At 35.3% G+C, this 12,201-nt stretch overlaps 1 protein-coding gene across 1 annotated transcript; it reads left to right on the top strand.

The window, feature by feature from the left end:
• Positions 1 to 888, top strand: LOC149185388 (putative leucine-rich repeat receptor-like serine/threonine-protein kinase At2g24130). The gene is made up of 3 exons (XM_089415645.1): positions 1 to 313; positions 422 to 585; positions 673 to 888. The coding sequence occupies exons 1-3, from the start codon at positions 1 to 3 to the stop codon at positions 886 to 888; spliced, it is 693 nt and encodes a 230-aa protein (XP_089271771.1).
• Positions 889 to 12,201: the final 11,313 nt, after the last annotated feature.

Here is a 12,201-nt window from a genome sequence, read left to right on the forward strand (position 1 = left end):
ATGTCTAATGGAAGCCTGGAGAAGCATTTGTATCCTAATACAAATGACAACAATGGTGAAGATGCATGTGAAATGGGACTAAAAACAAGATTGGACATTGCAATAGATGTGGCCCATGCCATTGAATATCTTCATCATGATTCATTTGTGCAGGTAGTGCATTGTGATTTAAAACCAAATAATGTGCTTATTGATGAAGACATGTCAGGGCATGTAACAGATTTTGGTATTGCAAGATTAGTTGATGAAACCTCTACTGAGTCACTTACTTCAACACTTTCTTTGAAAGGATCTATGGGCTATATTGCACCAGGTATGACATTTAGAATGTTAAATGTTTGCTTTTCATTTCTAAATGTCTCACCAACATTTTTGTATGGAACAATAGAGTAAAATTTGATGAATGTTATCTTAAATGCAGAGTATGGATTTGGTCAGCTAGTGTCTACCAAAGGAGATATTTACAACTATGGCATTTTATTATTGGAAATGCTTACGAGGAAACGACCAACTAATGATATGTTTTCTGGAGACCTGAACTTGCATAAGTGGGTAAATCTAGCCTTTCCAAGTAGCATTAAGGAGGTAATTGACAACAACCTTCTTAGGGAGGTGGAAGGAGATGAATTTGAAGAAAACAATGTATTTAATTGCATATCTTCTCTTATACAGGTTGGTTTGGTTTGTTCGAAAGATTCACCCAATGAACGACCAACTATGAGAGATGTGGTAATGGTATTGGAGAACCTTAGAAATGATTTGGGGGCAAATGCAATTGCTTCTAGCAGATTAAGGCAAAGCATATCTAATTTGCTTAGCAATACAAATGCAACAAGGAGTGATAACATGCATCAAATGCCCATAGTTCTTCCTCATTTTAGTTTGTGAAAATTGCAATACCAGAAGATTTCAATATTTCCATTGTGCATACAATGGTACTTGTTTTTTTTTTTAAGTTATAATCATTGAAGTAAACTTCTATTAGTATTTATATTTATATGTCGGTATTATCAAAATAAAAAATACACGCTTTTGTGACATTGCAACCACACATTGGTTTATTTTATTGGCCATTCATAATGACAATGTTTTTAATTGTCTCAAATTAATTCCATTATTTATTTGTGTATACATAAAAGGATATAATTAAAAAATAACAATCATTTATAACTTATAAACACATTTTTTTAGATGAGTGAATTGATTTTATGAATTAAATTGGATTTTAATTACACTTTTGATATTATTTTTAATTATTTGACCAAACTTTTGTTCATATTTACTATCTATTTATGATTATTATTAGTGTGAAAATTAAATTCTTTAATAACACTTTATTAACCTAATGAAAAAATTATATCTTAATGTGATTTATTACTCTTATCCACAATGTCAATATTCATATCTACAAAATAAGAACCTCTCTCACAAAAGGTGATATGAAACTAATTGTATTATCTTTAGAGCACAAATTAATGGATTAATATATTAAAATCAACCATAACTAATTAGTTTATGTCATTAACAATTATTTAAATGTTGAATTCCCATTTAGATGTGATTTTTAAAATTTTCATGTAAATCAAATTGATGAGACATCAATAACAATTCTATTCTTTTAAATATATAATTTGATCCATTAAATTTCAGTTATATATAATTTGTTTATATTATCAATAAAATTTTAAAAGTTAAATTCTAATCTTAAATATGATTTTTTCTTTTTCCTATGAATGAGATTAGTGAGCCATTAATGGAACTTGATGGTGAATTGTATACAATGCATGAATCTTTAAGTATACAATTTTGATCTAAAAATCATGTTGAAAGACATGAAACTTTATGTTACAAAGCTATGACTTATTATAATTTTTAACAATTTAGAACCTTTTTTAGTTATATTATAATTATATCATCTATAAATTTTATATCCCCATACATTGTTGGAGACATGTCTGATAGATTTCCCTACCCTTTCGACCCTTCTTTTCTTCAAAGGACTCTGTTGACCATGTAGATATTTGGCTTCTTGTAATAGGGCTTCTTATATTCTAGTGAATACTTCAATTTGATAGTTAATGTTATTGACAAAACAATGGGATATGGAAGACGTTTTATTCTATGCTCCTATTAATAAAGTAAAGAGTGATGAAAGTTGGTTTTATGCTGAGTTCGCCTCTCTAGCTTCAAATGGATAGAGGTTTCTTGAATATGGTATAAATATGTTATTATTTCAAAACTGTAAATCACATAGATTTCATTTCACAATTTTATAAGTGGTATGTTCATTGAATTTATCTCAAAATACCTTATTAGGATCTACTCCAAATTCAATTGGAAATTTACAGAGTCTTATGAACTTAGATATTTCTTCCAACTCCCTCTGAAGGATAATTCCAATTACTCTGGCATTTGAAAATTTTTTAGTATTTGAAATTATCTTTCAACAATCTCATTGGGGAAATTCCAAAAGGAAATTTTTTTTTTATCCAAAAAAAACAATTGTCATGCCCTTCATTGGAAACCCTAGCTTTTTCAAATCACAAGCATTCCAATTACCTATCTCTCAAACAACACGAGATCATTTTGCATTTGTGAAAGAGTATTATTGCTAATGAATGTAGTTATTGTTGTTGTATTATGTTGTCTACTTTTGGGATTCATTTGGAAAGGAAATAGGTGTATGAAAAATGTTGATTCCTTGCAACATATTGTCTAAAAGTTAGAGTAGAAAAGGATCTCATATGATGAGCTTCACATAGAAATTAATAGATTTACCAAAGCCAACTTGTTAGTAATGAGGATTTTTGGTTAATTTATAAAGGACTTTTAGTGATGACACAATTGTGGCTACATAAGTTTTCCAATTGCAAAAGACAAGGCTTTCAAGAGTTCTAGATTAGAATGTAGCGTTCTACAAAAGGTTCAAAATTGAAATCTGGTGAGAATCATAACTTCATGTTCCAACCTCAATTTTAAAGGATTAATGTTCCAATATATGTCTAAAAAAAGATTGGAGAAGTATTTGTAGGGATGACAATAATGGTGAAGACGTATGTGAATTGGCATTAAAAACACAATTGGATATTGCCATAGATGTGGCCCATGCCATGGACTATTTTCATCATGATTCTTTTGTTCAAGTGGTACTTTTTTATTTGAAATCCAATAATGTGTTTTTGGATGAAGACATGATTGTCCATATAGTGGACTTTGGCATTGAAGAATTAATGAATGCAACCCCTACTAACTCACTTCAACATTTGGTTTGAAAGAATCCATGGGATAAATTGTCCCAAGTATGACATTTTAGAACATTGAATTTACTTGCTTTTCCTCATCATCAATTTTTGTACACAGTGGTCAAGTAAAATATAATGAAGGTTGACTTCAATGTGGAGTATGGATTAATTGAGATAGTGTTTACCAAAGTAGATATATATAGTTATGACATTTGTTTTAGTGGAAATTCTTACTAGGAAGAAACCAATTTATTTTTAGATGACATGTTTTTTTGGAGATATAAACTTGCACAAGTGAGTGAAGCTAGTGTTTCCAAACATAGTGAAGGAAGTATTTCTCTTAAGTATTTTTAGCAAGTTGGATGGAGATGGATTTGTCAAAAATATTGTATACAATTACTTTATGTGCTATGAGTTAGTTTGATTTTCTCAAAACATTAACCCAATGAATCAACAACTATGAAAGATGTGGTAATGATATTGGAGAACCTTAGAAATGATTTGGGGGGGGATATGTAGTTGCTTCTAGGAGATTAAGACAAATAATGTCTAATTTCCTTAGAAATACAAATGGAATAAGGAGTAATACACATGAATCAAATGTCCATATTTCTTCTACATTTTAGTTTATGAAAATTGCGTTACCATAGTTCTTCATGCTATTATTAATACAATGGAATTTTCCATTTAGCTTATACTGGTTGACGTAAAATTTTAGTAGTATTTATATCTAGGTAATTTATTTATTTTCCTGCAAACCTAGCACTCGACACTTAATTCCTAACAAAGTTAATATATTTATTGATTAAATACAAAATTGGGTTCATAAAAATAATAAAATTTAGTGCAACATACATGGTACCTTGAACTTTTTCTTCTTCACAGGATTAAAAATTATCTTTGGTGCCACTTTGTAACACACCCAACCCTTAATCCCACATGAGGGCTATGGGGTATCACATTTTCTCTAAGAATTTTATCAAACAATTCCCACACATTATCTAATCACCATCGATAAAAACCACATTTTGAAGGGGCATTTCATTAAATAGTTTATGTGCACTATTTATTTCTCTAAAACCAAAATATTCCATATAGTATATCTTGTAAATTATAGAGGACCAAATTCAAAAATTTCTACCACATATACCTTTTGATATTTTCTCTAAATCCTCCAAGTTTCATAGTCTGGAACATCCAAGAAAGAAAATTATGGCAATAATAACACATTGACTATTTTTGAGGTTTGATTTCAGGAGAGTTCAAGAGACCCAACTTCCTCAAGTAATATCTTTGAAAATATAGAGAAACAAGATCGGAAATATGTTTGAAATTAATTAACGGATAAATGAAATACACAAAACATTGTGGAAACACAGAATACAGAAACATGTAAGACAAGAGAGATACAAATATAGGTGGTTCACCCAATTTTGGCTATGTCAACGGAGAAAAAACTAGTTATTCCTTTTATATTATCTAGCAAAATGAAGAGATAAAATCTACAAAAGATCCATTGCAATTTCCTCTTCTCTCTCACACAGTATCCTCTCTCTGTCTCACTCAAAATAGTAATACACATTTGCAATACAATTCCTTCATATAAACTGATGGGTTTCTTTCTAGGACAAAAAAACCTAAATTAAACATAACTTCTACCATCAGATCATCCGCTTAATGAACGACCCAGATTGACTATGAAATTACAATATTATACAAGGAAAATTTTCATCTATTTTTAGCTTCGGGGGTGCTTCCCCTGAACCCCCACCAGGGGAGGATCCAAATATGTAGGTGCCCCCCTTGGACCCTCAAGGCAACAATAGTGGTGGGGGGGGGGGGGGGGAGTTGCACCCACACCCCACCATTGGGGATTGGGATCCAAATGCCACTAAAACATGACCTTTGAATTGGGAAGATAATCAAGCTCCACATCCAACAATCTCCTACTTGGAGACTGATTATATCAACTCCATCGATGCTTCAATTGTTGGACAATTCTTCCAATTTCAACTTGTTTGTTTCTCATCTTCACCATCATACTTGAAGACCAATTGAAACTGAGTAGAATCTTAGTTTCACCCTAGTTACTACTTTTGTTAACATATCTGAAGGATTCTGGCTAGTGTGTATCATTTCCAACTACAATTGTCCATCTTCCAACACTAATTGTATGAAATGGTACTTGAATTGTATATGTTTAGTCATGGAATGAAATTCTAAGTTTTTTGCAAGATGAAGACACTCTGGTTGTCACCGTATAACCTGCCCATCTCCATCTTCTTTCCTAATTCATCCATAAACCTTTGTAACCAAATAATTTATTTACTAGCCTCTATAGCAAAAACATACTCTGCTTCCGTTGTTGAAAGTGCAACAATGTTTTGCAACTTTGAAACCCAACTGATAGTTATTCCACCTACAGTAAACACATACCTTATGGTGCTCCTCCTGTTATCTCTATCTCTTGCCATATTTGCATCAACATATCCTTGTAGAGCAATGTTTAAACCAACAAATCATAATGCTTGATTTGTGGTACCTCTTCAATACCTGAGAATCCACTTTACTACTAGCTAATGCTCTTTTCCTGGATTGTTCATATACCTGCTTACAACTCCCATTGCATGTGCAATATCATGCCTTGTGCAAACCATTTCATACATTAATCTTCCAACTCCTAATGCATATGGAACTTTACACATATAATCCATCTCTTCCTGAGTCTTGGAACACATATCCTTACTTAGTTTGAAATGGCTAGCCACAGGTGTACTAACTGGTTTTGTATTCTACATATTAAATATTCACAATACCTTTTCTATGTACTCACTCTGAGACAATGTTAATTTGTGATTTTTCCTATATCTAGTTATTCTCATACCAAGGATTTGTTTTGTAGCACCCAAATCCTTCATTGCAAATGAATTTTCCAGTTTTCCTTTGAGAAAATTTATTTCCTACATGTTAGACCCTACAGCAAACATGCCACCTACATATAATAAAAATATAATATAGCTACCATCATTTCTCTTTCTAAGATAAACACAATGGTCAAAGTGACATATAGTATAACCTTGTTCAAATATAAACCTTTCAAATTTTAGATACCACTGCCTTGGAGCCTATTTTAAGCCATACAAGCTCTTCTTCAGTTTTCATACTAACTTCTCCTTCCATTTGACCTCATACCCTTGTGGATGATGCATGTATATTTCTTCCTCCAAATCCCTATAGATAAAGGTTGTATTTTGATCTAACTGCTCAGGATGTAAATATCTGCTGCCACTAGACTTAAACTAGTTATGATTGACGTCATTTTAACAACAAGACAAAAAATCTCATCAAATTCTATACATTTCTTTTATGCAAACCCCTTCACTACAAGTCTATCCTTATACCTCTATTACCTCCATCTTCATCCTTCAACTTATAAACCCATTTATTCTGCAATGTTGTTTTACCTGCAGGCAACTTGACTAAGTCCCAAGTCTGGTTATGCATCAAGGATTCCATCTCTTCTTCCATCGGTTGCTCCCACTTCTTCCTGGTTTCTACCTACATTGCTTCTTCATATATTTCTGGTTCACCAGAACCAGTCAACAATACATAACATAATGAAGGATAGTATCATTCAGTGGGTCTACTTCTCATGGTATATCTTCTAACACCACTTTCAGGTGTTTTAGGTGTCTGTTATTGTTGTGGTTGCTGTGGCTGTTGATCATTACGATTTTTAGGCACCTTCAATTTTTGTGTGATCTCATAAAGCATTGCATATTCTTTGTTTCCATTTTCCTATTTCTTTCGTTGCATTTAATCCTTATTCAAGACCTTTTCATTGAATGACATCTCTTCTCCTAATGATTTTGTGATTTTCATAATCATAAAAGTGATAACCAAAATCATCTACACCATATCCAATAAAAGGTATGATTTCTTTGATTTTGCCTCAAGCTTTGTTCTATTTTATTTATTGATGTGGACAAAGGCTTCACAATCGAGAATATTTAAAAATGAGTAGTTTTCCTTTTTACTTTTCCATGCCTCCTCTAGAATACCACCATCCAAGGAACTTGGAGGCCCTCTATTTATCAAATAAACAACAATATCTACAAAATCTTCCCAAAATTGTAAGGGAAGTCTTGCATGAAATCTCATGCACCTTTCACACTCCATGATTGTCCTGTTCATCCTTTATGACACACCATTTTCCTATGGTGTTCCTAGAAATGTCTTCTCTATGCAAATTCCATGATCTGAACAATAGTTATCAAACTATTTTCTGTAGTATTCACCTCCATTGTCTAATCTAAGACACTTAAAATTCTTTCCTAACTCATTCTCAACCAAATATTACCATTTCTTGAAAGTATCAAATACATCATATTTATTTCGAATACAATAAATCCAGGTTCTCCTAGTTGCATCGTCAATAAAAGTAACAAAATAACTAGAGCCACCGAGAGATGATACCTGAGCAGGTTGGTGGGCTCCAGTATTGCAGCAATGATGCTACAACTCCTGGGACTCCCTTCTTTACTTTTATCAACCCGGTAGTTCGTAACAAACTTGGAAGCGACGGTTCTATATGCACAAGTACTAGCTCTTGCCACGGCTGTCACCTGATCAGCTGGCAAAAGTCCGCTAGGAGCTTAAGCCAACTTCTATGAGCTCTTAGAAGAAGCTTCTAACTATGATGGATGAAAGCTAACTCAACAGAGGCTAATCTACTTGCAGAAAGAAGCGAAAAGCGGAAAGGAAATGCAAACCCTAACAAACCCTAGTTTTACCGACTAACCCTACTGGTGCAAGAAAAATGATGCAAGCTACAGAAAGGAATGCTATTGACTCTTGGGAAGAGTAAGTGCATGTGTCTAAGCTACTTCTGAAGTGAAATCTGAAAAGGAACATCTTTTTGCGTTTTTGAGTAATTTCGTAGAATTATTATGCATGTGCTTTGACTATTTTTTCTGTGCAGAGGTTGATTGGCGAAAGGAAATGCTTGCAGGAGGTTGGGAAGGTGAGAAGAGGGCCTAAGGGGTCCCTAGCACCCTTCCAGAGAGTTTCACAGTGATCAGATCTCAAGAAACCACTTTCGTGAGCTTCTACAGGAAGTCTGCAGGGGTTCTACAGGATGTACTGTAGCTTCTACAGGATGTTCTATAGGATGTTTCGAAAGGGAATTTTGGAGGGTTGATGGTGGAATAAAGGTCAAGAAGTGGGTATGGAGGATGGATGAGGATGTGAAGGGGTCTAGGACCTGGTGAATGAGGCTAAGGAGTGATTAAGGTGATTGGATTTGTTCAAGGATGGAGGGAGCGATGATGCACAAGAATGTAGAAATTAGGGCAAGGTCGGACAAGTATGGCAAATGAAGGGTATGAATCATGGATTAAGGGTTGGAGTAGATTATATGATGGAGAAAGGGTAGGTAGGGATGGATTACAGGTGATCTGCATACAATCTCTCAAAACTAATCAAAGAAAGACTAAAAAATTAGAGATCTATCTACTGTGACCTAATCTGACCTAGAAACCAGAATCATGATGAACAACAAGTTGTGAACAGTAAATCATGCAAGACAATTATGGGAACCTAAGCAAGAATAGATCTAAATATGCAAGCACAACTAGTATCAACTTTTCCATCTAAAAATCCAACACTTGCAATTGCATTGAAAAGAAAAACAGTGTTTTTGTGGCAGCAAGTATGCCTTGGTCTCAGCTCATGGTCCCAAGGAGGGAGAGGTGAGATCAAGGGTTGCTTGATGGCCTTTTTTGAAGATATTTTCTGTACTCAAACTATCAAATCAACCTGAAGCATGAAAAGTTATTTTAATCATCAAAAACAACCTAAGTAACAAAACAAGATTTTTACCGAAATAACATATTTTATTCTAAGAATGCAGCAGAGACACATAAAAGTGCACAAAGGAGGTATTGACACTTGAGTTGGGCCCAACCCCAAGAGCTACAACCTCCTAAGAAATATCAGAGCTGGTGCAAAGATGGATTCATCTTTATTGATCAAGAAATAATAGTTACATCTCAAAAACCGTCTACAAGAAAAAGCTTGAAAATGTGCTGATATAGGGCTAACCTACTGACTAAAATCTAACTAACATTTGACTAACTCCTGCCTAAAAACTGACTACAAACTAACTAACTCCAAATGAGGCCCTAAGCCTTCTTATTTATACAAATTGAGGACCCCAACAGTCCTCATAAACTTTAGGGACTCGGCTGCCAAAACTTGCAGTTAACAACAGTCCTACTTGACTTGCTTGGCTGCCCCTTGTGCTCTGAGTTTTTGATGGAGAATTCGAGGTAAGGGCTCATAAATGAAGGGGACACCTTCCTACAAATCCTCCCCCTTGTTCTTCCACGAATTTGGCTGCCAAGTGCTCATTTAAACCTTTGATTTTGTCTCAAAATTGACCAAAAATCTGCATAAAGCACACATTAGACTTTTTGGCATAATGACTAACCCAATTCACTCTATTAGCATAAATATAATAAAAAACATGCAATAAACTAATGATAATGGTGGATTAAGTCGAATTAGGAGGCTAAATGAGCCCATATAATTACCCCTTTTTGGGGCTCATCATCACCCCCCTACGGAAGGTGTTGCTCATCCTCTGAGCAACTAATCTATCTCTTCATCTTTGATGGCCCTGGTGGCCTCCTTATCATCCCAAGCTTCTGATTTGGTCTACTCATGTGTGCCATAAAATTCTTCCTTCTTGTCCATGTCCTTCCACTGTTCCTCTTATACTGTTTATTTGAATTCTTGTGCTTTTCCTGGCCTTGAAATACATGGAGGCCTGCCTTTTTCTCTTTTCTTTTGGCTTAATTGATGTGCTTAAGGCAGTGAGACCAGCTGCTACCTCTCTTTCCAGAGTCTCAAGAGATTTCTCCTCTTGCTGTTCTTTTTCCTTGCTTCCTGTAGAAATCTCTATGCCCACTGTTTCTGCTTGTGTCACTGATATCTGAGGGTGTGTCTTTTCTTTCTCTTGTTGGGTCCCTGCCTTGGTTGTGGCAGCCTTCTTTTGGGCTTTCTTGGCATTTTTCTTCCCAACCTTTTTCCTTTTTCCCTTCTCTGTTTTTGCTATTTTCCCCTTTTCTATCTTAGGCTCAGCAGTCTTGTCAACTTTCTCTTCTTCCTTCTGTTCTTCCTCTGTTTTGTCCTCTGCTTGAATGTCTTGTGCTCCCTCATCTATGTTCTTCTCAATTTCTTCAATTTGCTCCTCTTGAATCCTCCTGGCATGGTGTTGAGTGCTTCTTTTTGTGTTTTAATCAGAAAAGGAAATGCTCAAGAAACCAAACAGTCAATCTGAAACAGAGGATAACTGAATTCAGTTTTTTTTTTTAGATCAAAGATGGAATTTCTCGTGTGCTCCTTACAATATCAAATGGCAATAATTCCCTGGTTTTAAGACTGCTGTTACCCAGAACTCGACTGTTTGTTTCTGAAAGGAAGAATTTTGTTTCTACAGACAGAGGACAGAGATCATGTTTTCTTCTCAGCACACAGACAGATATGCAAATTCAAAATTTTCATACATAGGCTGGCCTCCACAGCTGCATATATCTTCCCTACTGGAGAATTTTTTAAAAAGAGGAAACGTGGAGGAGAATTTTGATGCAGAAACAACTAGGAAACCCAGTGCAATACACAGGCAAATGTTTTAATTCCACTACACAGGCAGACTTTTCCTCTGATTTTCCAATCTGATGTCGTTCAATTCACCACCTTGCACAAACATACCATGCATAGAGGAGTTTTTTCGAGCCTACCTCGTCTGGAGCTCCAAATTAATTGAAAATCCCAGGTTTTCCTACTATGTAGCTGTTCTGACTTTCCTGTAGAAGCCTTCCTGTAGAAGGCTCTCGTTTCCTGTAGAACGAAACTGTGCTTCTTGTAGAATGCCGATAGGTGGGAGATTTAAAAAACAGGCATAAATATCGAAAAATAAGGCAAAAATCTTGCAGAGGACCATTGGTTAGCTGCTCTGGAAGTGGTAGATGCGTACTCCAGTTGGGGACGTCGTGAAGGCACAGTGAAGAAAGAGTGGTGAATGCGTTAACTGAGTTGTCTTTTAACTGCTAGCGTGATTCGTGGTGAGGAGATGAGGTGGTAGAAATGTGCGTTGGCCCCATGCAGACTGTAGTGTTATCATGAAACTTCATGTTTTCTACCTGTTAGTCACTTGACATCATGTGCGCTGGAGTTTAAAACATCTGCCACTACCTATTTTTTTAAATTTCACGTGAGTTGACTAGACACGTGCACTGGGTGATCTCCGAATGAGTGCAACCGAACTAGCTGAGGGTTTCGGGTTAACTAGCTAGCTTTCAGGCTTAATCCAACCATTTCATTCGTTCATGTACTTTCGAATCATACAGATGCAAATAGAGGAACTGGTTTAGACACTTACCTGTAAGTCGACGTGGTGCTTGGTTCTTTTTGCTGCTGCATGCTCATATTCCATTGCTACATGCCTGGATCCCTGATGCTATATGATTTTTGTTGTCTGATGTGTGGCTATTATTCTTGTGCGGGTATCCTCTGGCTGGATCTAAGCTGGAGGAGTCTATTTCAACGTTCAGATTTGCACCTTCATGCTGCTGATGCTAAATGTTTACAGGGCAGCAACTTGTTTTCTCCATAGCTCCCAAACGATAGATCGGATTGACTTGAAACCTTCTGAGCATGTTTCTATCATCATTATGCACCTCCCATAGAAACATTGTGGTCAATGGATGTATATATTTCGAGAAAAACTGAATATGGCTGAAGGTGACAAAGGTCAATTTCTCGAAAACTGTGCACTGGAATTGGCTGAAACTGATTGGGCAGGTTACTATCACCTATATGCATCTCCCCATGAAACATGTTTTGAAATGGATGCACGGATATGGAGAAAATGCAAAAATGGTTGAAGGTGATGGAG

This window comes from Pinus tabuliformis, chromosome 3_2 (assembly GCF_031772625.1).
Source record: "Pinus tabuliformis cultivar Carrire ecotype Pingquan chromosome 3_2, CPIR1, whole genome shotgun sequence".
NCBI lineage: Eukaryota > Viridiplantae > Streptophyta > Pinopsida > Pinales > Pinaceae > Pinus > Pinus tabuliformis.

Excerpts from the sequence above, each read along its gene's own strand:
- LOC149185388 (XM_089415645.1), top strand. The coding sequence starts at position 1 with ATGTCTAATGGAAGCCTGGAGAAGCATTTGTATCCTAATACAAATGAC. Across the intron at positions 314-421 it reads TATGGGCTATATTGCACCAG|AGTATGGATTTGGTCAGCTA; the intron begins GTATGACATTTA and ends TCTTAAATGCAG. Across the intron at positions 586-672 it reads TTCCAAGTAGCATTAAGGAG|GTTGGTTTGGTTTGTTCGAA; the intron begins GTAATTGACAAC and ends TCTCTTATACAG.